This window comes from Giraffa tippelskirchi, chromosome 2 (genome assembly GCF_054371585.1).
Source record: "Giraffa tippelskirchi isolate mGirTip1 chromosome 2, T2T-mGirTip1v1.2.pri, whole genome shotgun sequence".
In the NCBI taxonomy this organism is placed as follows: Eukaryota; Metazoa; Chordata; class Mammalia; order Artiodactyla; family Giraffidae; genus Giraffa; species Giraffa tippelskirchi.
Window position 1 is genome coordinate 137,485,128 of NC_137276.1, and position 26,509 is coordinate 137,511,636.

General features: G+C 37.7%; 1 protein-coding gene across 4 annotated transcripts in view; it reads left to right on the forward strand.

Annotated features, from left to right (window-relative positions):
• The window catches only part of LOC145538556 (EGF-like and EMI domain-containing protein 1), a 349,065-nt gene that overhangs the window by 212,211 nt on the left and 110,345 nt on the right, over positions 1 to 26,509 (forward strand). For 2 of the 4 annotated variants that reach the window (XR_014077012.1, XM_081570760.1), the window contains exon 5: positions 13,659 to 14,199. The exons of the other annotated variants lie outside the window; for them this stretch is intronic. Coding sequence is in view for 1 of the 2 variants with exons in the window: in XM_081570760.1 (XP_081426886.1) it covers positions 13,659 to 13,701 (43 nt within the window). In the remaining variant the exon portion in view is untranslated. Of the gene's footprint in view, positions 1 to 13,658; positions 14,200 to 26,509 lie in introns of those variants that run through there. 4 annotated transcript variants of the gene reach the window in all.

Here is a 26,509-nt window from a genome sequence, read left to right on the forward strand (position 1 = left end):
GAGGAAATGGCTACCCACTCCAGGATTCTTGCCTGGACAATCCCATGGACAGAGGAGCCTGGTGGGCTACAGTCCATGGGGTCGCAAATAGCGAGATACGACTGAGCGCAGCAGCACCAAAGCTGCAGTAGCTTAATGTTACTAGAATTATGACTGTATCAGGGGATGGATTGTCCTCTGGCATTAAATGTAAGACGTGTGATCTTCAAAACTTCCTCTGACATAGTTTTCTTGCTACTATTAGTATTCCATACTTATAGCTTATTTTCTGGAAGCACCATTGGATAGAGGAAGGGGCATGTGTTAAAATCCAAGGTATTCCTTGAGACCCTTCATGCATGAAATGAGTATCTCACCAAATTGATCCAAGGATTAAGTGAAATCATATATGAGTGCCTGACACAGGGGCTGCACAGATTCTTGGTAAATATTTCCTTCCTCGCTTTACATTTTTTCTTTCCCCCCTTCTCTTGTCTCCCCACGTTCTCTTTAGAGTAGGGTAGCTTTACCCCTTGGTTACTAAAGAACTCCTAAAGAAAGAAACTATAAAGTTTACTGTGGAACCTTGCATTTTAGTTATTACCCATTTCACTCATAAGCAGACCAATGACATTCTGTTACTTTTCCTATATGATAGAAAAATTTGGTTCATAATAATAATTGTCATATTAAAGGTTTTTATTTGGGGCTATGTCTGCGTAAGTCTTTGCCATCAGTATTCCGCACTTGTTACTGTATTCAGTTCCCACAAAAAACCTATAATGTAAATGCAATTGTCTCCCATTTTGATGATGAGAAAACTGAGGCTTACAAAACTTTATATAGTGTTTCCAAGAACTTACACAGTGAGGAAATGACAAAACAAGGTAACTGCACTGGCCTGACCTGAAGTCCACCTCTTGGCTATAATTCTATGATAACATTTCATAGACCTGAATCAACTTATTTATAATAACTGATTTATTTTACTTAACAACAAACTTCTGTGTTTATTAGCTGCTAGTGGTAATAGAATGATGCTTGCTTTATTTAAAATGCTGGTACAGAGATATTGTAGTTGTGGGCACTTTAATCCAGGAAATTACTGAGAGTACAATTCTCAGTGATTGGGTAGAAATGCTTTTAATTTCCATCTTCTCTTGGCAGTTATACTTTTTAAAATAAAATTCTTTGCTGTACGTTTCAGTTTTACTAATGTGATTATGTGGTCTAACATCAAAAGGGTTCACTGCTTAATGACCAGGAACCAAGCATGTCAGGATGCAGGAGTTGGAAATGGTTTTAAATAAATCAATTTCAAGTGAATTAATCTTTGAAAACAGTGCTTGAGCATTTTCCATATGAAAGTTATTTCCATTATGACTTCATAGAGCCATTCAGAGTGTCTTTTTGATGTTTATTGTCTTTATGGTACCGAGAGTAGCTACATTGCGTTATAATAAAATGGTTTATTTCTGTCTCTAAATTATCTACGGATGAGAGTGGATTTATATAGCTGTGTATATTTGCTCAGCATCTCTTCAATATAACTCTAGAATCACTCATATATCGCCTTTGGTTGTACATGTATCTTTGTGAAACCGACAGCAAGCACTGAATCAGAGTAATGTGCCATTTCAGTGTGGTGCTTTATGTATTGCCACTACAATGGCATGTTCTCAGGCAGCTTGTGTACTTAAGATTTACTAGTCATTTGTCTGCTTCCAAGTAGTCATCAATGATGATACTGTATATTAAAGTTGCTAAACAAATTATATTTTTGTTCCTAAAATTTCAGTGATTCAAGCTGTATCAGCATCTTCCTTTTCTTCCTTCCTCTCTTCTTTTCTTCCTCCCCTCTTTCTTCCCTTTATTTCTTTCTTGCTTTTTTTTTTTTTTTTTTTTTTTACTTCCAGAAAGCAATGTATCTTTTATAATTTGTTGGGTAGTTTCATGGAGAATTTGAAATTATTTTTCTTAAAAATCCCTTTTCTTCCAGTTTTTGCCTTTGCATTTATATTATCTCTGTGATCCAACGTAATATTTAAGTCTCAAAGCAATTCACATGTTTCAAGCATTTCCTTCACTGATATTATTAAACTTAGATTTTATCTTTCTCCATTCAGTCACTAAATCGATAAGATCAAAATCTCAGTTATAGATGTGATATACCTTTAAGAATAAACTTTTAAACACTAAGAGTATATAAAAAAGAAAAAATGAAGCCAGGGTCTGAGAAAAAAATATTGCTAGGAAAACCTAATAGTTTCCACAAACTAATAAAAAATTATCTTAATTTCCATTAAAAAAACACATGGAATTCTTACACATGTTATAGATAAACATTAAAGCAAATGATACTTAAACTTTTTTTTGAATAGTCTTGGGTGATTTTAGGTAAGTTGCAACATTTTAGTTTTTCTATTTTTTTGTATGTTTAGAGAGTTTTTTTCTGTCTTCCCAAAAGAGAACTCTATTGCTTATTATTAAATTCAAAGTAAGAATTGTGCCACTGTGATAGTGCTTTATATAGAACAATACAAGGAATGATAACCACAGGCAGAATTGTAGAAGCCTATATAGGCAATGGCAACCCACTCCAGTACTCTTGCCTGGAAAATCCCATGGAGGGAGGAGCCTGGTAGGCTGCAGTCCATGGGGTCGCTAAGGGTCGGACATGACTGAGCGACTTCACTTTCACGCATTGGAGAAGGAAATGGCAACCTACTCCAGTGTTCTTGCCTGGAGAATCCCAGGGACAGGGGAGCCTGGTGGGCTGCCATCCATGGGGTTGCACAGAGTCGGACACGACTGAAGCGACTTAGCAGCAGCAGCATACAGTATTTGTAATTTGTGCTCATGACATATAACTTCTAATTCTGATAGTTCCAGGTAGGTAAATACAGAGAATGTAATTAATATCCTTGTATTTCTTCTTCTTTGTTTATTTCTACTTCCTTCTTTCTTCCAATCCTAAATATAGTTTTGAGTTAGAAATGAAAATACATACAGATATGAAAACAAACCAGGCTTACATAATGGGGAACATGGAGGGAAGGTGTAAGTCAGGAACTTGGGATTAACAAACACACTAATATATATAAAATAGATAACCAACAAGGACCTACTGTATAGTACATGGAATGCTACTCAATACTCTGTAATAACCTATATAAGAAAAATAATCTGAAAAAGAATGAATATGTATATATGTTTAACTGAATCATTTTATTATGCATCTGAAACTAACACAACATTGTAAATCAACTATTTTTGTTCAGTCAGTCACTCAGTCATGTCTGACTCTTTGCGACCCAATGGATTGGGGCATAACAGGCTTTTCTGTCCTTCGCTATCTCCCGGAGCTTGCTCAAACTCATGTCCATTGAGTCAATAATGCCATCCAGCCATCTCATCCTCTGTTGTCCCCTTCTCCTCCTGCTCTCAATCTTTCCCAGCATCAGGGTCTTTTCCAGTGAGTCATCTCTTCACATCAGGTGGTCAAAGTATTGGGGTTTCAGCTTCAGCATCTGTCCTTCCAGTAAATATTCAAGGTTGATCTCTTTAGGATTGACTGGTTTGATCTCCTTCTACTCCAAGGGACTCTCAAGAGTCTTCTCCAGCCAATTATACTCCAATAATTTTTTTTTTTAAATAAAAGTTTAAAAAATAAAATAAAAAAGAAGAAATGAGAATACAGAAGTGATTGAGTACTCTAGGGTGACTTCTAGATGTAAATTTCTGGTACCTGTGAAGAACTTTGTCATATAATTCAGTCTCATTTGAATTGTATAGGCTTTGAATCATCAAATTTGAAGGAATTTGGCAGTTACTCAGTCCTCCATGTGCCTCCAATAAAAGCCGCTATTATTAAGTCATCCCAGTGAGATGAGAATCTATGCTTTCTTTTAGGCTTTGAGAGAAAATGATTCAGTAATCTCTTTTATAACTTATTTCAGTGTTTAATAACTGAAACTGTCAAAAAAGATTTTTTCATCATTAGCCTAAATTCTTTTTATTGTCATTTAAGCCCAAGAATCAGATGAAAAGCCTTCTAGAATTAATCTACAAGTACAACATCAAAGGACACAATAATCATAATCCAAGATGTTTTGCATCAGCCATGCCATCCTAATTCTAAAAGTCCAGAACTGGGACTCTTAGTGATTAAGATTCAGAGTTTAATACTCGTAATACTTACAAGAACAAAATATGTTGATGTGTCTCTGAATACCTGTTAACTTGGTTAAAGCCCTATTCAGAGTGCTATTTATTAATGATGTACATACCGTTACCCTTACTGTTTACTATGGCTGAAATTATGAGTCCCCAGTCCTCACGCGAAGAGTTGATTCATTGGAAAAGACACCGATGCTGGGAAGGATTGGGGGCAGGAGGAGAAGGGGACGACAGAGGATGGGATGGTTGGATGGCATTACTGACTTGATGGACATGGGTTTGGGTGAACTCCGGGAGTTGGTGATGGACAGGGAGGCCTGGTGTGCTGCGATTCATGGGGTCGCAAAGAGTCGGACACGACAGAGTGACTGAACTGAACTGAGTCTAGATCTATTTCCTCTGATCAACTTTCTGAGCCCTTTGATACAGGTTCATTCTTGTCTTTTATTCCATCCCAATTCTGCAACTCCAAGCCCATCAGTTATGGGCCTTGGTCCTCCAGCTTCTGTCTTACTGTTGTCATATTGTTGTTGGTCTCTGCTGCTGGTCCTGGAGAACCGGTAGTTAATGACCTCAATCCTTGGCTACTTTCATTGCTGCTGCTACACTTATGCCACCTGGTCAGTAGGTGCCAGAAACCTGAATAGTGCTGGACCTGATCCTGGGACAAGAAGCAGAACCAGAAATGAATACACTATCTAGATGTTTTGCTTTTATGTATTATCCAAAATAGATTCTATTATTTTAAAGAAAAACTATTACTTGTTAGAATTTACTCAAGAAGAGAATGAAAAGGCTTTATGTGTTTGATTTTAAAGTTCATCCTGTAGTATTACACATTGATTGGAATGGTTTTCCATCAAGTGAGAAAAACCCAATTCAGAATCACTCAGGCAGAGGTGTAGATTGTATTAGCCTAAGTAGTCAAGTAATGGGAAGGAGAACACACACACATCTGGCACCAGGAATATCAAGATCAGAGAAACCAGATGACACCAGAATTTGCTCCATCTCCCTTTTTTTCTTTTTTGGCTGAGCAATCTCTTTCCTCCAGACACATTCCCTACAAGGGGCGGGCCTGGTGCTTCACAATTCATAGTTTTGCCACTCCTTGTGTCATCTTAGAAGTCTTTCCTTAGCTAGAGTATAGAAAATTCTGATTTTTAACAAGTGATATTTGGTGATGTTAAGCAGGAGTGTATCTTGATCTGTTTACATCTGCGAAGAATCACCTTGGCTGCTCTGTTTGATGGGTGGAGGAAAGAGGATGGGAAAAGAGGGAAGCCAGATAGGAAGCTTTATTACTGTAATTCTGGTGAGAAATAATGGTGACTTGAGATAAGATAGTTAGAAACAATGAGAGTGGTTCAACTGGGGTGTAATTTGAAGGATAACTAACAGCCATCAGAATGATGGCTTGGTAGTAAGATATGAGGAATCAAAGAGAAACCTAGGGTAACTCCTGTGTGTTGGGCCTAAACAATTAGATAGATGATGCTATCTTTAATGAGAAAGAAAGCACTGTGAGGAGCTTGAATGGGAACAGCACTTGATGCATGCTTAATAAGTATTCTAGTGGAGGTTCAAGTGATCAGTTGATTATCCAGTTCTGGAGCTCAAACAAGAGACCAAGCATGGAGATACAATTATTGAAAAAGAGTTATGTGATTAACATCATATGAGGATAGCGTAATTCTTTATCTATAAAATCTAACAGAATCATTACGAAAATTCACAGAAGTGGCATAAGGGAATTTAAGTCTATGGTAAAACAAAAATAGTTATATTTTTATATATACTACTAATAATAATCACGATAAAGTGTTTATTCTAAATTGTATGAAAAATCCAGTTACTGCTCTTATGTGTAATATGTGGCACATATCTTTCAACAAATATTTGTAGATTTCTTTTTCATAGATTCAAACACATGGAGAATACTATGTCTTTATATCCAAAGACAGAATTTAATAAGCATTCTATCCAATTTAAATTGATACTCAATTTTGCCTTTTAGCAGAATCAGAATGAGGCAGAACAATCGGTAGTAACAACTTTATCAAATATAAGACCTCACCCCTCTCTGCCCATAAATGATTGGACTTGTCATGGACCCATATAAAATCAATAATGTGCTTAGTGTCAAAGTGTTAGTCGTTCAGTCATGTCTAACTCTTTGCAACCCCATGGAATGTAGCCCACCAGGCTTTTTGTCCTTGGACTTCTCCAGGTAAGAATACTTGGCAAGAAGCCATTCCCTTCTCCAGGATATCTTCCCAACCCAGGGATCAAACCTGGCTCTCCTGCATTGCAGGCAGATTCTTTAGTGTGTGATTTTGACTAAGTAAAATAGAAACTATTCTAGTTACATGGAAGGAGAAGAAAGTTGGTCTTAATATGGGGCTTGGGTTCATGCAAGAAGGCTGGAATCACTGGAAAACCAATCTGAGGGGAGAAGAGTCACAAGAAATCCAATAAATGTCTCTGAGGGGAAACTCAGGACAATGCAGCAGAAACAGAAATAAGGGACACTCCATGCTATCAGGGGATAAGAAGTTGCTTCCATGCTGAGTTCCCCTTTCAGACAGTGTTGTTGTTGCTCAGTCACCCAGTTGTGTCTGACTCTTTGTGACCCCATGGACTGCAGCATGCCAGGCCTTCCTGTCCCTCACCATTTCCCAGGGTTTGCCCAAGTTCATGCTCATTGCACTGGTGATTCCGTCCAGCCATCTCATTGTCAGACGCCCTCTTCTCCTTCAGCCCTCAGTCTTTCCTAGCACCAGGGACTTTTCCAATGAGTCATCTGTTCACGTCAGATGACCAAAATACTGGAGCTTCAACTTCAACTTCACTCTTTCCAGTGAATATTCAGGGTTGATCTCCCTTAAGGTTGACTGGTTTGATCTCCTTGCTGTCCAAGGGACTTTCAGGCATCTTCTCCAGCACCACAGTTTGAAGGCATCAATTCTCTGGCACTCTGCCTTCTTTATGGTCCAGCTCTTACAACTGTACATGACCACAGGCAAGACCATAGTCTTGACTGTAGGGACATTTGTTGGCAGAGTAATGTCTCTGCTTTTCAACATCCAGTCTAGGTTTGTCATCACTTTCCTGCCAAGAAGCAGTTGTCTTCTGATTTCATGTCTGCAGTCACCATCTGCACTAATTTTGGAGCACAAGAGGAAATCTGTCACTACTTCTACCTTTTCCCCTTCTATTTGCCATTCAGTACATGGGGCCTGATGCCATGATCTTAGTTTTTTTTTAAATATTTAGTCTTAACTGGCTCTTTTAACTCTCCTCCTTCACCCTCATCAAGAGGCTCTTTAGTCCCTTCTCACTTTCTGTTATTAGAGTGTTATTATCCGCATATCTGAGATTGTTGATATTTCTCACGGGTATCTTGATTCTAGCTTGTAACTCATCCAGCATGACATTTCTCATGATGTGCTCAGTGTATAAGTTAAACAAGCAGGGTGACAGCAAACATCCTTGTCGTACTCCTTTCTTGATCTTGAACCAATCATTTGTTCCATACAGGGTTCCAACTGTTGCTTTTTTATCCACATACAGGTTTCTCAGGAGACAGGTAAGATGGTTTGGTATTCACATCTGTCTAAGAGCTTTCCACAGTTTGTCATGATCTACACAGTCAAAGGTTTTAGTAGTCGATGAAATAGAGATAGTTGTTTTTCTGAAATTCCCTTGCTTTTTCTATAATCCAGCGAATGTTGGCAATCTGGTCTTTAGTTCCTCTTCCTTTTCTAAACTCAGCTTGGACATCTGGCAAGTATACTGGGGTGGTTTGCCATTCCCTCCTCCCGTGGACCACATTTTGTCAGAACTCTCTGTTATGACCCATCCGTCTTGGGTGGCCCTGCATGGCATGGCTCATAATTTCATTGAGTTATGCCAGTCCCTTCACCACAACAAGTCAGTGATCCTTGAAGGGGCAGACAGTATTATAGACAGCCAAATTTCTGTTTCATCTCCCTGGATATCAGTATTTCCTGTTCTAGATGTAGACTTGGGATAACATCCTTCCTCTCTTTAGGCAGAATCAGTAATTCTGATTCAGGTAAGAAAACTCACAGTTGCAGAAAAATATACATATACAAAGATATGCATAACACAATTATTTAATAGCAAATAAAAAACAACTTAAATCCTCAATAAATAGAAATGGTTAGTTTGTAGTAATCACACAGAGGAATATTATACAACCAGTAGAATACTGACAGTTTAGTGATATATACAGAGGCTCATATGTTAAACGCAAAAGCAGAATACAAAACTGGAAGTAGATATAGTGACACATTTACATATGCATTCCCATATGCCATCAGCCTCACCAGCCTAAAATATGATTGCATGTTATTTGTATATACCAACCAACTGGCCAGCAAGCAAGCCCTTAAACTATTTCTGAGAGCTTAGGTGATCAGATCTATTCATGCTCTGTAACAGGTCCTTCTCTGACCTTTGTTCACATCTTTGTGTCTTGATCTTGCTGCTTAATGGATGTCGTGAGATCTCCGCAGGGGCTGGCTGCCATCTCATGACTACTGTGGCCAACACTGGGGCTCTTCTCTTCCTAGCACCCCAGAGGAAAGTGCCTCCAGATGTAGGTGAAGCCATCAGACTCTCAAGAGTCTTCTCCAATGCCACACCTATAAAGTGATAGAGGCCAATCAGGAAGATACATCCTACCTGCCAGGATTGACTCTCCCAATTTCTTTGTGACTGCATGTTTGCCTGAGAATACACCATGTCCTAAAGATAAATTTGATCATAGGGTAAACCAAATGTGGATTTAGGAGACAAGATATTTTCTAACTTTGCAAAGGTACAATCCTGCCAGTAGAACTATTAACTCTACCAAGAACTCCCATCCCCTCAATCTAATGCAGGTTTCCCAACAACAATGGAAAGGCACCAACCAAATCCCTGATTAACTAAACGGCTTGCAAAATAGACCCTTTCAAAATGAAAATTCCCTTAAGTTTTCCTTTAAGGGAAATTCATGAATTGCCTACAATTTCTGATTTATTATCCAAAATAAAATAAGTTACAGTCTGGTCACTTGTGTACTGTGATTATATCTAGGAAGGAAAGTGATGACAAACCAGTGAAAGTAGAAAGTGTTAGTCTGTCAGTCATGTCTGACTCTTGTGACCCCATGGACTGTAACCCGCCAGACTCCTCTGTCCGTGGGGATTCTCCAGGCAAAAATGCTGGAGTTGGTAGCCATTCCCGTGTCCAGAGGATCTTCCCGACTCAGGGATCAAACTCAGGTCTCCTGCATTGCATGCAGATTCTTTACAGTCTGAGCCACTAGACAGCATATTAGAAAGCAGAAACATCACTTTGCCAGTGAAGGTCTGAATAGTTAAAACTATGGTTTTTCCAGTAGTCATGTATGGATGTGAGAGTAGAACCGTAAAGAAGCCTGAGTGCTGAGGAACTGATGTGTTAGCATTGGGGTGCTGGAGAAGACTCTTGAGTGTCTCTTGGACAGCAAGGAGATCCAACCAGTCCATCCTAAAGGAAATCAGTCCGAATATTCATTGGAAGGACTGATGCTGAAGCTGAAGCTCCTGTACTTTGGCCACCTGATGCTAAGAGCTCACTCATTGGAAAAGAGCCTGATGCTGGGAAAGATGGAAGGGAAAAGTAGAAGGGAGCAGCAGAGAATGAGTTGGTTAAATAGCATCACCGACTCAATAGACATGAATTTGAAAAAACTCTGAAAGATAGTGAAGGACAGGGGAGCCTGGTCTGCTGCTCTCCATGGGGTCACAAAGAGTTGGACATGACTTAGTGACTGAACAACAATGTGATTATACTTTTTAAAATGTCCTGTGTTGACCATGTATTATGAAAAAATAATTTTAAGAAGTCTATATTAGAGTGTACTTTCACTGCTGTAAATATTTAATAGTTATTTGCCCGATTAACTTATTAATGACTTGAACACCAATGATTTGATAGTTTTACTCTTAATAAAAATTTCTAATTCTGAAGAAAACCACATGCTTCTGTTTGTAAAGTTATGATTATATCTGTAAGAATTTTAGTCAGAACTTGTAGCAGTTAGGAAGAGTTGAAAAATTCTAGAAAGTAGCATGCATGATAAGATCTCTCCCCCCATTAGCTTAGAAGATGATTAACTCTGTTAATTTTTGTGTGTATTTCTATTTTGATGATGGAGAAGAGTTTTATCCAAACAAAGTTAATTACTTGAACTGTCAAATGTACTATTTTAAAGTACAAACCCATGGATAATTCTATGGCATGGGCTCTGAGGTCATCACAAGTTTCCAGTGTTAATGAGATTATTAATATTATGTTATTGTTTGTGATAACATTTTATGTATTGAGTTTAAGCAACCATCTAAGCTCTGATTTTTCAGCCAATAATAGTATACACTAACAGAATTCAAATTGAGTTTATTTCAAACCCAGTTCCCTTTGATTGTGGTGAAAGGTGGCAAGAAACTTTAATTCACTTTTAAGTGTAAAAATACTTAAATAAATTGAGCTTATTAATGGAATCTTATGATTGAAAATGCTAGGAGGTCGGTTAAGTAGTTTTAGAGGATTTCTGTGAGTTAAAACATATATCCAAGTAATGTAATAAATTTTCACTTTATAGGACTAAAAACATGTTAAATTAACTGTTTATCCTTTAAACTAGTCTGCTTTATATGATTTCCTAGATTTTACAGAAACCACTATACACTTTTGAAAGCACAATTTCTTAATATAGATTTGATGAGAAAATCTTTATCATCCCTTTTTCTGGACTCATCTAAAACTCTGGAGTTACTTTAATTTTCATTTCTTTTACTAATGTGATGTTTCTTTGCTAAATGTTATGGAATGTATGTAAACCACATAGTTTTGGATGTTGAGATTCAATTCAAATGGGTATCTTTTAGCTACAGTGAAATAGCTTTTTCATAAATGCTATAAATACAGTGATTAGAATCACACCTGGAACAGTGTGATCTTCTGATTCATTTGAGGTATTTTGAAACAATGTACGTAGCACTGTTGCTCTTGGATTCTTAACCTCCTTCCATCAGTTGAAATGTCAACTTTATAATCATTTCTTAATTTCACTTTCTTACTTTATTTTTCAGTATGTAACTTATTCATTCTTTTTACTGACCTTGATAAATGGTTCTCTTTGTAATAAGAACAAAGTAACTGTGCCCTATAACTTGATAATTATCAGGAAAGGAGATCAAAGAAGGAATAGCTAATTTCATGTCTTCTTCTTTCTCTAAATCTTCTGTGCTCTTTGATGTCACTCCTTATGGGCCAGAAAAGAAAGACTACCTTAAGTGTGGGGGTACAGGTCAGTAAACATAGCTCCTGAACTCAGACAAAGCCCGTTTTTTAAAATACGAACTGAGTTTTCCTTTAATTATACTTAAAGAGGTTAACTACATTTTTTTTTTTTCCTATCAAGCAAATAGCAAACAGGTCAAATTGAAATTGTTTCCATCGAAATTCACATAATCTTTGTATTTCAATATTGAATTTGCCTATGTTAATTAGCCAAGGACAACTCCACTTCTTACAGAATAAATAGATTAGGCCAAAAACTATAACCCTTGTCTGCAATTTATGATAATCTCTGCATAGAGAGTTAGCAAAAGGAGTGTTTGTTGTCTTGGATTTTTTTTTCCTAGGTACATTCTTATGTGTTAGGTAGCTATCGTTTCTGCTGGATAGTTTCTGTTAATTAAAGTTTATAATCCCAGAAAATGAAGCCTAGTATATTCATGTCTTGAGTCATTACTGCCTTCTCTAAGTTTTGCCTAATGAGGTCGACTGCCTCTGAAATGCTTCATGACTTAGTGTTCAGAGAGACTGCTCATCTAAAACAGAGAGCATGAAGCATAGAGACACCTTTTCCACCTCCTGGTGAAAGACAACATTCTCTTCTTCTGCTTAGAAATGATATGTAATAATATGTAGAAATGAAATTATATATCTAACATTTTATGACTAACCATTTCTCCTACAGAGTTACTGTTTTTCCTGTTTCTAGTCTAATATCTCATGTTAAGCAATGAAGCGGTTAACACTAGTGTTTGGCTTTAATGTGTGGTTTCTGAAAAGCCTCATCATTCATCAAATTTATTTTTAAATTATGGTTCCCAAGGCCATTCACAAGTATATGTTAAAACCATTTCTTATTGTAAAGATTAATTGTAGTAATTTCATTGTCTGGAGATTAGACAGAGACCTTCAAAAACTCCTTTTGATGAAATAAGTAATAAAATATAGAAGTAGTACTGTGGTTTAATATTTATGTGTCTGTGCTAAAGTTTTTACATGAATTTGAAAACTTTTAATAGATATTTTCAGAGTGAAAATATGCCAACACTTTCAGCACACTTATAAACCCCTCTTGTCTTCAGTCTTACTGGCTGTGTCCAATAAAGTTCTATATCTCCTGAAGGACCACTATGATTTACTGGCTTAATGAAGCAAGTTGGAAAAAGTTTTGTGCAGCACCTTTGCTGTGCTCTGTGTGCTTTATAAAGTTGCAAAGTCTGTTCCAATTTTAAATAAATTTTCAATGATGGATTTATTTCTAGCATGGGTGAAACTGGACCTGAGGGAATAGTTACATGAGTGCCTTAAACACACACACAGCAGCTCCATCACCTCTGTTAGATCACGTTAACTGCTCCAAGGAGAGAATACTTCAAGCAGCGATGAACAAAGTATTAATTTCCTCTTTTGGAAATTTGCCAGATATCATCCTCAGCATAGTTGTTTGGGGAATGGGTTAGGAGTTTGATGATTAGCATTTATTTATACAGAAGGTTTCTAAAAAACAGATCCATTCCCTATTATGCAAATTTTCTCAATATACAATTTTCACAGCCAGACCATTGGTGTTGGATGCTGAAGAATTCTGATTTTCCTCACTAAGATCAGTGTCTAAAGGAAAAACTTAGAAATATACTTTTTGATTTAGAGAAAGGAAATAAGGAGAACATAATATCCAAATCTGTTTGGTGTTTAAATAGGAGAGATGAAGCTGGCAAATGTCCTTCCAGCAAGCATGAGTAGCAGTAAATCTTTTCCTCTCGTATTTGTGATTTTGATTTTTAAAATACTGATTTCCAAGCTCTCATTTGTAGCTTAAAGCATACATTTTAAAGACACTTTATTTCATCATTTTCTAAATTTATTTTCTTAATATGTATTAAGTTATTATATTCTGGTACTGTTAAGAGTTAAGTGTCAGAAAATATGTCTCTGAAAAAGTGAGTAAGTCTCTAAGATAACCTGTTGTTGTTGCTTAGTCACTAAGACGTGTCCGACTCTTTTTTTGTGACTCCATGGACTGTATAGCCCACCAGGCTTCCTTGTTCATGGGATTTCCCTGGCAGAAATAGTAGAGTGAGATGCCATTTCCTTCTCTAGGGGATATTCCTAGCTCAGGAATCTAACCCACGTCTCCTGCATTGCAGGTGGATTCTTTACCCTGAGCCACTGAGGAAAACCTCAAGATAACCTCTTAAGTTTATGAAGATACTTGAATGATCTGGCTAGAGAAAAACTCGAAGTGTATTGTTAAAGTATCACTTTTTAAAAAGATAAAATTACAGTTCTTATACAAAGATAAACTGAACATACGTCAGAGATTTTATTTGACTCAATGAGTAAACCAACAAGGAGCTACAACTAGTTCAAAGAAGAATTTACAGAAACATGTATCTGAGCAATAAAGAAAGCAAAAATGAATGTACAAGTAGATGCAAAAGTGCTCTGCCCATGAGGCAATAATGAATTGCATTTCACAGGTCTCGTTTTTCATTTGCATTTCTATAGAGAGGAATGATCTGCAATATTTTCAGTAATTTACAGGGTTATCAAATAGCTCCAGAACAATGAAAGGCAGAAGTTACCAAGAAAGATGCACCAAACAGGGCATTCAGCAGTCTTTTTGCCCTTTTAAACTCTTTCCCAACTTTTCCTGAAAGTAATAAAGCTGTTGATATGTCATCTTGCCATGAGCTTGCTCATTAGGTGAAAGCCATGCATTTTTTTCTGTTAATTTTTATGAGAAAATATCTGGCAAAAAATAGTTCAATTAGATTCAAACCAGGAATTTTAGGGCAGCTATTAACAACTACGTTTCTTAAAATGAGTAGAGTACACTTGCTGCCACCAGAGGCCATTTAACCTACTGAGATCAGCAAGGTCTGACATGTTATGAGCTCTGTGTAAATTATAAAGTGCTGGTGAATGTTGGTGGAACTGCTAACTTGGGTGGATGAGAGGGAGTAGCCTTTAATGATATTAAACTTTTCACTTCACTGCACCCGAAAGGGATCTTCGGGTAAAAAATGATCTTTTATCATCCATATGTGATTTTCCTCATGAGTAACTACTGAAACTGAGGAGAGACTTTTCCTTTGTGAAGGTAGTTGAGTGTGTTGTGCTGTACCTCAAATATATACACAAATTTTAATGCAAAGGTACTCCAAGTGGAGAATTTCTAGATCCAAGATACTTACACCTACTCTGGAAGTGTGGAAAAAAATGTAATGAATGAAAAAAATGTTTTAAAGGTCAAAAATGGAAAGTGGGAAACTCAGTTTGAAGAATACTGTGCTCAAACTGGGATCTTACAAGTATGGGCATGTCTGAAAACCAGTGGATGAGGCTGCCAGTGAACCTGATGAATAGAATAGAGCAAGAATTTAGGGGGATTAAAGACCATAAACCTTGTATCTTCTCACAAGAGAGGGAAATTTGAGTGCATCCTGAGAGAGTTTAGTAAAATTCCATAATTATGTAAAGTAGTTTTTAGCATGCTGCTGTAGTCATTGAGTTCATTAGGATATATGCGTATTCATCTTGCTTTTGCTGCCACATTAATATCAAAATTTATTAAAGCAAACTTTAACCATGCTCTTTTTTTGTAACAAAGTTTGAAAGCTTCCTATAGTCACTTTACTGAGCTCAGGGACTTACAAAGTAGCAAATATAATAGCTGAGTCCTGTCCTACTCATTAGTAGGGACAGATGATTCCCCAGGACTATTGAGAGATATTCTTAGTAATAGTAATTACAATAAAAAAATCACTGCTGTATTAAGATGCGTTTCTGAGGGAAAGTCTTTCATTTTAAAAGATAAAGAGCTTCTAACATGTCCCATTCACCATAATCTAAATTATCTAATGCATGCTGCTAGAGTATCCTAAACCCAAATACTTGGGATCTCTTTCCCTAACTGGCATGCAATAAATTACCAAAATGAATAAAATAGAGGTAGTTAAGAAATCAATTTTGACTCCTTCTAAACTAATGACATCAATAAATTTTATTTTTGTAAAATAAAATTGTATATACTGATTATTATACTCTTCCTCTTTATAAAACTCTGCTGCTGTAGTCCCTCAGTTGTTGGCTAAGTGTTGTGGAGGCACTTTGGTCCAGCATGGGGATTGATTTCTATTTCTCAGACTGTCATTTCCTACCTTTGCAATGTTCTTCTTGACTGGACAGGATACAAGTTTTTTGTTTTTTTTTTTTAAATAAACTTTGCATTTTCTAATACAAAAGAGAGGACCACAAGATTAAAGATAAACATTTTTGCAAACAGATTTCCTGGAAATTTCAGTATGTTTGAGCACTGAAGATATGGCTATAGAATTAATAGACTCAGTTAAATATTGTCACCTGTTAAAAAGATAGTAACAAGAATTGATTAAATATGTATGAGATTTGAATCTGCAGATGTATTGTAACCTAAAAAAGAGAACTTTGCACATATGTTGCTGATGGACTTTAAGGAATTATAGGAAATAGGGATATTTTCTACACCTCAGGAAAAAAGATGATGATATCCTCAGTTTTTAACTAAAATATCACCAATATAAGATTCTTCATTCCTCTTGAGGTAATGTTAAAATAAGTGTTCTGGTTGATTGGTAATATAGAAAATGAAATAATTTACCTTCAATTTGGGAAGAGAATCCTCTCTAGTGAATATAAGTGGCAAATAGAAAAGTCTCTGTAGCATAAAAGTGATTTGATCCTTGATTTGGAGTTGGGAGGCATCTGTTGGATGCTGTCTGGCTGGTTGTGAACCACTTATCCTTAGGAATACTGTGAAACGCTATCCTCTATCCTCATATTTGAAGTGAAGTCAGTGATACCACCATAGGATAGTTAGGGATAAATTAAATACAACCTGACTTCATTTCTAGCATATAAGAAGCATTCAGTAAGTATTTATTGGCATTACCTCTTTCTAAAATGTGACTGGAATGACCCATGAAACAGCTCAGGTTGTTTGTTTGGATACTGTGAGAGCCATCCTTGTGTGTTTCACCACAGCATAGAGGTACCACTTTCTATCGTATTACTAACAGAGGCATATGCTACATTCCTGGATGATGCTAATATATCTGGGTGAAATAGTGAAAGCTACAAGGATGTGTAATTTGAAAAAAGCCTCTCAACTGATTCTGCTATGATTCTTTCTAATTGGAGAGTTGGCATAATTACACATTTTTTTTCTGAAGTACACTGATGACAAGAAGAGGGCCTGTGAATGAATTGCACAATTTGTCTGACTCTAGAAATATACACAGTGTAATTGTCACATTATTATTGTGGATTATAAATTAATCGCTCATCATCTTCAGGTGAGCTATTAAGATTCAAGCCAGTAGACCTGAGGACTCAGAGCATCAAGGTGGTGTGACCAGGGAACTGATTTTTTTCTTTCACTTATTTTAATCTACTTTTTTGCCCAGAATTGGACTGTACTTTTCCCTTGAAATGTGCGCTGTCCGATCGGCCAGCCATCTCAAACCAGAGATACTCTTAGGCATAGTTTTAAAAACAAGTGACATCCCATCAGTGGAATGAGAAATCCTTTCTTGAAGACTATTTACTGGTTTCAACAAAAGGGGAAAAGGTTTAATAATAGAGATTGGACTTCTAAGTGTGTTGTTTTTCTTGGGCACATTGTATATGCTGAAAAGTTAATGCTGTTTTTAAAGTTAATTCATGATAATTGAACTGAAGTGCTGGGAAAGTGCTGTTAGAGAGTCTATTTATGAACCTTGTGCCCTCTTTGTCAATTCAGTAAAAGCACTGCTCCGGGAAAGAAAGGAAAGTGAGCTGAGTGCGTGGTGTGCACTGAGTCATATGTGCCTCCTTCTCCCCGAAAGTATCTGTTTTTCTAAGTGCTGTTTTTCTTTTAATCCGTCCACCTCATTGAGCCAGCAGGCCTGCTAGCTCCATTATTGCTCTACTTTGAAGTCCGGGAAGGGCTGCTAAAATGTATTTTGGTAGCTATTCACTGCAAATCACTTTTGTTGCTCTGAGGTGCAGCTCAGAGTGGACAAGATGAAACAGGAGGAGGAGACTGTGTGGAGACCAGTGAATTAAAAACTACTGTTTGGATGATCACATTGACAAGTATTTTAAGTAAATACAATTCCCAGTCTCTGTTGGGCTGTGGGATGTTGTTTTCTCCTGAGTGCTGCTGGGGGCAAAGCCTTCGTAGGAAGCGTTACACTTTTCCCCAGCGATTGCATTTTGTAATGAATGGCTAAAACTTGATAACAGCTTTTATCTTCAACCGTAGCAGGTTAATTGACCTATGCTCTATTCAAACACTGGGATACCAAGAGAGCATTAAAATGGTCATTTCAGGTAATATTTAATTACATGGAATACTATCCCTGATGAGTTATATGAAAACAAAGAGTAAAAGACCATATAGTATTTTTTGTTCCTTTAAAAAAAATATTTATGTGAAAGAAAAGAGACAACTAGAATATACAGATAATAGTAACAGTAAATTTTTGGCGATGAGATTTGACATTTCCTTCCTTGCTTTCCTCATTACCTTCAACAAGTATGAATTATAAGAAATTGTAATAAAGTTACGAGAAAATTATAAACAAATAACTTTTACAGAGTATGTACATGTCAAAGAAATCATGCTTGTAAGCAAAAGGAAATTAGAAAGCAGGAAAGGCTGATTACAGTATATTTCTAATTAATTACCCAGCTGTGTTATTACACTTTTCCTAAGAATTGAGCCTTCCAGAAGCCCCTTGGCAAATAAAATGATATTAAAGGAGAAACATATATTGACCAAGAACATATAATTGTGAAAGAAATGTAGAAACCGTATCAATGTGTAAAGTCAAAAAATAATTGAAGCCACAGTTGCTTCATATCCTGAAAACAAAATCAGATGGCAGTTCTTTAGAGGTGATAAATTAGAGTACGTTATTGTGTGTAAAACTGTTTTAAAAGATTTGTAATACAAAATACTTACAATAAAAATTATTTCATGAACCAACAACATCATGCAAGCAAAGACACCTTCAGCTTGTGGGGGAACTGGCTGAGGTGCTCACAGCACCGCAGTTTAAAAATGGGCAGTCTGGGGGTTGGGCTGGAGGTGACGGAAAGAACAAAGAGCCAGAATGGCTTTCTGTCCACTTCATTGGATTGTGTGACTTCTTTGGACCTTGAGCTTCTAATCTGAAAATTGGAGAGAATAATAATAAATAACTATTAAAGTTGTTAAATAAAAAGCATTGTTAAGGTGCCTAGGGAAATGCTTGCCAGAAAGCAGTGATTCAATGAATATTAGCTCTGTACTTGAATTTGGAGTCTCCCTTGGTGATTCAAATTTAATTATTGAAAAGGCTAATGGCTTCAAAAGTAGCCATTTTAGAGAGTGGATTCACAGCAGGGAGAAAAAACTCAAGCAGTTATTCTTTCACAGAACTCCAAGAACAGGTCTTGGGCTAATTTATTCAATTTAGTACCAAATGGCCATGGAACAGCAATTTTTAAAATTTCTATCATTTGTTTGGGTTCATATTTGACTTTGACAAGTTCACAAGTGCAGAGATTCTTTCAGCTTGAGAACAAGTTGAATTTTCATCCTAGAAACTTCATATCCAGCAGGTTGATTGGCAGCCATTCTAAGAGAGAGATCAGAAGCAGAATAACAAGTCGGTGGCAATTAAAGACCGAACAGTTGAGTAAGGAAATTAGATTGGAATTTCATCATTGCGAAATCTATTTGACTTCCATCATCTTTAGAACGTATTAAACCTAGACAGTGTATTAAAAAGCAGAGGCATCACTTTGCTGACCAAGGTCCATACAGTCAAAGCTATGGTTTTTCCAGTAGTTGTGTATGGATGTGAGCGTTGGACCATAAAGAAGACTGAACTCCAAAGAACTGATACTTTCAAATTGTGGTGCTGGAGAAGACTCTTTGAGAGTCCCTTTGGCCACCTGATGTGAAGAGCTGACTCATTGGAAAAGACCCTGATGCTGGGAAAGATTGAAGGCAAAAGGAAAAGGGGGCAGCAGAGGATGAAATGTTTAGATAGACATGAATTTGAGCAAACTCCAGGAGATAGTGAAGGTCAGGGAAGCCTGGGGTGCTGCAGTCCATGGGGTCGCAAAGAGTTGGACATGACTTATTGACTGAACAACAACAACAAAAATTCTTACATCGAGAAAAACAAACCATGTCTAACTTTTCAAAAGAATAATTTTTGTAGGGGAAAGGAAATGCTAAAACAGCTTTATGAAATTACATCCTCTGAAGTGTTGTATAAAACAGTACTCTCTCTGACACGTAATTTGCCTTTAAACAATTCAGAAGAGTCTGAACGGTGATTGTTACCCGAATCTTTATCTAAAAAATTCAGTGGTAGGGCAGTATCTGTACCTGGCGAAGTCTCTGGTGGAACATCTATTCAGCTAAGACATGGAGGTGAAGGCTTTTTCTGGGGTCACAATGATACCACAGTTAAATTCAGCTTGTAAAAGCAGAGACTTATTGGTTTTCTATCTTACATCTTTGAGTCCATTTTGTTTTAAAATCATTGCAGCCTAGATTTATTTTACCTGTTTTCAAGTTGCAATAATTCTGAAATAATCATTTCACCAATCACAACACAAAATATTCTGAAAGACTTTCACACTACTCTATAAAACAAAGCAATTCTATGATCATAAAAAGCTTTAAACATCTGAATTGGGTCTGGGAAAGAGTACTGTGTAATATCTTTTCAGACTTGTAAAGCACAGAGAAATGGATAGTATTCGACATATGGAGTTGTTCATTTTGCAGAACACTTGCTATCAGATGTTCTTAAATAACAGGATGAGGAACACATGCTTAATTAGCTCAATTGTCTGTGGATAACCGTGGTGATGCTCAACTTTCCTTTTAGTTTCAAGTTTATGATGCCTTGGAAATTCTCTCTGAAATTTGCTCTAGCATATAATGCTTGTACATTGTGCTTTGATACAATTATCCAGCTTTAATGAAATCCTGCTGTAGTACATCAAAATATTTCTACTCAGCAATAATATTATCACATAAAGCTACAACCATACCTTAAACTTCCAATTTTATGGGCTATGTTTTGAAGATATAATATTCTACAAATTTTATTCAATTGTGAACACATTTTCCCATTACCCTTTATTTTTAAAAATTACAACCTTTGCCTTTAATATTAGATCTAATAATATTAATATCTCTTTTGGTCATCTAGTCATTGAATGGCTGTTTTAGGTGTCATGAAATCAAATGCTTATGATATCAACAGTAGGAAGAAGAAATAAATGTGGAGAAATGGAACTGTTCTGGTGCAGCAGCAGGGGTCTCATGTGTGCATATGTATCAGTTTCCTATTGCTGCTGTAACAAATTGCCACAAACTTGGTGACTTGGACACAAATTTATTTTCTTACAGTTCTAGAGATGAGAAGTCTGAAATGAGTCTCATTGAGCTAAAGTCAAGGTGTTGGCAGTGATATGGAGGCTCTAGGGGAGAGTTTTTTCCTTGCCTTTTCTCTCTTATGTACGCTGCCTGCATTTCTTAGCTCCTAGCTGCCTTCCATCCTCAAAGTTACCAGTGACCAATCAAGCCTTTCTCACCCTGTACCACTCTGACCCTGATTCTTTTTCTTTCCTTTCCCATATTTAAAGGACGCATATGCTTATGTTGGGTCCACCTGGATAATCCAAGATAATCTACTTTAACATCCATTTATTAGCAACCTTAATTCCATACGGAACCTTGATTCCTGCTTTCTATATAATATATTCACAGGTACTGGAGATCAGGGCATGGATATTTGTGGGGTCAGGGCTTCGCTGGTGGTGAAGAATCTGTCACTGCAGAAGACTGGGCTTGGAAGATCCCCTGGAGGAGATAATGGCACCCCATTCCAGTATTCTTGCCTGGAAAATCCCACAGACAGAGAAGCCTGGCAGGCTATAGTCCATGGGGTCACAAAAGAGTCAGACATTACTGAGTGACTAAACAAGAGCAAATTGGTAAGGTGGCAATTATTCTGTCCAGCATGGAATGTATTTCCATTTTAAAATAAGCTTCAAAGTGATGTTTCAGGTAAAATATCTGGATATTTAAATGTTTAAAACTAATTATAGGTTTTTAAGGGCTTCTCTGGTGGCTCAGAGGGTAAAGTCTCCGTTTGCAATGTGGGAGACCTGTGTTCGATCCCTGGGTCGAGAAGATCCCCTGGAGAAGGAAATGGTAACCCACTCCAGTACTCTTGCCTGGATAATCCCAGGGACAGAGAAGCCTGGTAGGCTACAGTCCATGGGGTCGCAAAGAGTCGGACAGGACTGAATGACTTCACTTTTTTCACTTTTTATAGCTTTTTAAAACTATACCATATATGGAATCTCAGTAGGACCATTTAAGTCCACAGGCTGTCTATTTACAACCACTTGTGTATCGCATGTCTGACTCTATGAAAAGCATCATGCCTTGTTTACTTATAGTTTTTCAGTCTAATTGAGGAAGAAGATGGCTCAGCAGCTAAAGAATCCACCTGCAATGGATGGGACATGGGAGATGCAGGTTTGATCCCTGAGTCGCGAAGATCCCATGGAGAAGGAAATTTAAACCACTACAGCATTGTTGCCTGGAAAATCCCAGGAACAGAGGAGTCTGGCGAACTACAGTTCATGGGGTTGCAAGCTCAGTTCAGTTCAGTTCAGTCGCTCAGTCATGTCTGACTCTTTGTGACCCCATGAATCGCAGCACGCCAGGCCTCCCTGTCCATCACCAACTCCCGGAGTTTACCCAAACTCATGTCCATCGAGTCGGTGATGCCATCCAGCCATCTCATCCTCTGTCATCTCCTTCTCCTCCTGCCCCCAATCCTTCACAGCATCAGGGTCTTTTCCAATGAGTCAACTCTTTGCATGAGGTGGCCAAAGTATTGGAGTTTCAGCTTTGACATCAGTCCTTCCAATGAACACCCAGGACTGATCTCCTTTAGGATGGACTGGTTGGATCTCCTTGCAGTCCAAGGGACTCTCAAGAGTCTTCTCCAACACCATAGTCCAAAAGCATCAATTCTTCGGCATTCAGCCTTCTTCACAGTCCAACTCTCACATCCATACATGACTACTGAAAACACCATAGCCTTGACTAGATGGACCTTTGTTGGCAAAGTAATGTCTTTGCTTTTTAATATGCTATCTAGGTTGATCATAACTTTCCTTCCAAGGAGTAAGCGTCTTTTAATTTCATGGCTGCAATATTCGAATACAACTTAGCAAGTAAGCACAAAAACCTTTAAGCATGTCTGTACAACAGTAGGTGAACAACACGGTATGAGGAACATTATGTGGGGGGTGCTTAGGGGATGATCAGTGTAGGGTAAAATAAGCTAGTTCTTGGGAAAAAAAATAAGGATCTGTATTGATGAAGAAATTTAAAAGATGTTATGATTAGACAGAGTTAGCCTCTAAGCAGCAGGCATAGGAAAGAATTGTGTATTGATAGACACACTTAGAAGCTGATCTTGCTGGGGTAGGAGGGATCAGTTCAGGGCAGATCAAATGATGTAGTGACACAGGTAATACACAGCTTCAAGGCTTGCTGTAGAGTTTGGCTTTAGTTTGATGTATATTAAATTGTTCTGGATTCTTGGGCCAAAGAAACAGGTAGAGATAACACTGGCTAAGAGAGTTATTTTGAGAATTATCATAATAGAAATGAAAGCATAAAGCCAGAAAGATGACTCTTTCAGTTATCCAGGTGTGCAATAATGAGAAATCTATACTGAGGTGCTTGATGTGGATTGAAAAACATCTAAAAGCCATTTCAGAGAAAGGATCAGCAGGGTTAGTGAATGACTGGCTTGGAGGAACTAATGAGATAAAGACAATGATAAGATTTCAAGCCCAGGGACCAGGAGGATGATGGAATCATGGGCTGAGATACATAGATTTAGGTAATTAAAAACATTGGATTAGATGTTTTTTTTTCCCCAAGGGAAAAGAACATGGGGCCAAGGACCAGACTTTAAGTCATGCCTATATTAAAGCAGTAGGAAAAAGATGAGGGAGTGGAGGAAGGAGGGAAAGCAGAACCATCATAATACAGTGCCTGGACAATCAGGGAGGGGAGAGTTTTAGGATAAGAAAAAAAAAAAAGAATTCTGTGATAACAAATACAGTTTCATTTTTCCAACATGAGAATTGTTTGGTAGAGAAGGTGAGGGCAGGATAAAGAAAACTTGTTCAAAAGAGTTGGCAATGGAATTTGAGGTACAGCTGGAAAGCTCATTAACAGTGAGAAGATAAGTTCCTAGATTTGTTCATCTTGAAATGGTTACAAGATAGAAAAAGGCCATGGAAGAACAGAGAGTGATGTTCCTGACGAGGTAGATGTAATAGACACCTTTGAAGTATGTGCCACTTGACAGCATCTTTCAGACATGCTCCCCTGCCTATAGGGTGAGCCCAGGACACCCTGTCTGCTCTGTGACCTCACCCTGTTGGCTGAAATATATTTTCAGAGAGAAGGAATGGGCACCTGACTCAACCTAGGCAATCATAATCTCTTTTTCTTGAAATTCCTCAGAGAGCCTGAGAAATGTGTCATTTATTTCTGTGAATGATCGGAAATGTGGACACGTAAACATAGGTTCTGAATGTATTATTTATTTAACTATGTATATGTATGTCACAGCAGTGAGAATCAGTCCAGCAATGAGAGAGAAAGAGAGGGAGGAACAGAGAGTCAGGGAGAAAAATGCTAACACTATGTTCCTGTTGGCTTTCTTTTCTCTACCTTGAACATCTGAAGTTTTCCCTCTTCCTCTGGATTTCTGTGTTTAATTGTTGTCTTTCCCACACATTCTCTTCTTGGCTTAGAATCAGTTCAGTTCAGTCGCTCAGTCATGTCCGACTCTTTGCGACCCCATGGACTGCAGCACGCAAGGCCTCCCTATCCATCACCAACTCCCGGCGTTTACTCAAACTCATGTCCATTGAGTCCGTGATGCCACCCAAACATCTCATCCTCTGTCTTCCCCTTCTCATCCTGCCCCCAATCCTTCACAGCATCAGGGTCTTTTCCAGTGAGTCAGTTCTTCAAATCAAGTGGCCAAAGTATTGGAGTTTCAGCTTCAGCATCAGTCTTCCAATGAATATTCAGGACTGATTTCCTTTAGGATGGATTGATGGATCTCCTTGGAGTCCAAGGGACTCTCAAAAGTCTTCTCCACACCGCACTTCAAAAGCATCAGTTCTTCGGTGCTCAGCTTTCTTTATAGTCCAACTCTCACATCCATACACAACTACTGGAAAAACCATAGCTTTGACAAGACGGACCTTTGTTGGCAAAGTAATGTTTCTGCTTTTTAATATGCTGTCTAGGTTCATCATAACTTTTCTTCCAAGAAGAAGCGTCTTTTAAATTCATGCCTGCAGTCACCATTTGTAGTGATTTTGGAGCACCCCCCAATTAAAATCTCTCACTGTTTCCCCAACTATTTGCCATGAAGTTATGGGACCAGATGCCATGATCTTAGTTTTCTGAATGTTGAGCTTTAAGTCAACTTTTTCAGTCTCCTCTTTCACTTTCATCAAGAGGCTCTTTAGTTCTTCGCTTTCTGCCATAAGTGTGGTGTCATCTGTGTATCTGAGGTTACTGATATTTCTCCCAGCAATCTTGATTCTAGCTTATGCTTCATCCAGCTCAGCATTTCTTATGATGTCCTCTGCACATACGTTAAATAAGCAGGGTGACAATATGCAGCCTTGACATACTCCTTTCCCGATTTGGAACCAGTCTGTTGTTCCATGTCCAGCTCTAACTGTTGCTTCCTGACCTGCATACAGATTTATCAAGAGGCACATCAGGTGGTCTGGTATTCCCATCTCTTTCAGAATTTTCCACAGTTTATTGTGATCCACACAATCAAAGCCTTTGGCATAGTCAACGAAGCAGAAGTAGGTATTTTTCTAGAACTCTCTTGCTTTTTTGATGATCCATCAGATGTTGACAACTTGATCTCTGGTTCCTCTGCCTTTTCTAAATCCAGCTTGAACATCTGGAAGTTCATGGTTCATATACTGTTGAAGCCTGGCTTGGAGAATTTTGAGCAAAGACTAACTCTATTAGTCTTTACCCTGCTTTAGAATTACTTTACTAGTCTGTGAGATGAATGCAGTTGTGCAGTAGTTTGAGCATCCTTTGTCATTGCCTTTCTTTGGGATTGGAATGAAAACTGACCTTTTCCAGTCCTGTGGCCACTGCTGAGTTTTCCATATTTACTGGCATATTGAGTGCAGCACTTTCACAGCATTATCTTTTAGGATTTGCAATAGCTCAACTGGAATTCCATCACCTCCATGAGCTTTGTTCATAGTGATGCTTCCTAAGGCCCACTTGACTTCGCATTACATGATGTCTGGCTCTAGGTGAGTGATAACACCATTGTGATTATCTGGATCATGAAGATCTTTTCTGTATAGTTCTTCTGTGTATTCTTGCCACCTCTTCTTAATATCTTCTGCTTCAGTTAGGTCCATACCATTTCTGTCCTTTATCAAGCCCATCTTTGCATGAAACGTTCCCTTGGTATCTCTAATTTTCTTGAAGAGATCTCTAGTCTTTTTCATTCTATTGTTTTCCTCTATTTCTTTGCACTGATCACTGAGGAAGGCTTTCTTATCTTTCCTTGCTATTCTTTGGAACTCTGCATTCAATTGGATATATCTTTCCTTTTCTCCTTTGCCTTTCGCGTCTCTACTTTTCTCAGCTCTTTGTAAGGTCTCCTCAGACAACCATTTTGCCTTTTTGCATTTCCTTTTCCTGGGTATGGTCTTGATCGCTGCCTCCTATACAATGTCACAAACTTCCATCCATTGTTCTTCAGGCACTCTCTCTATCAGATCTAATCCCTTGAATCTATTTCTCACTTCCACTGTATACTTGTAAGGGATTTGATTTAGGTCACACCTGAATGGTCTAGTGGTT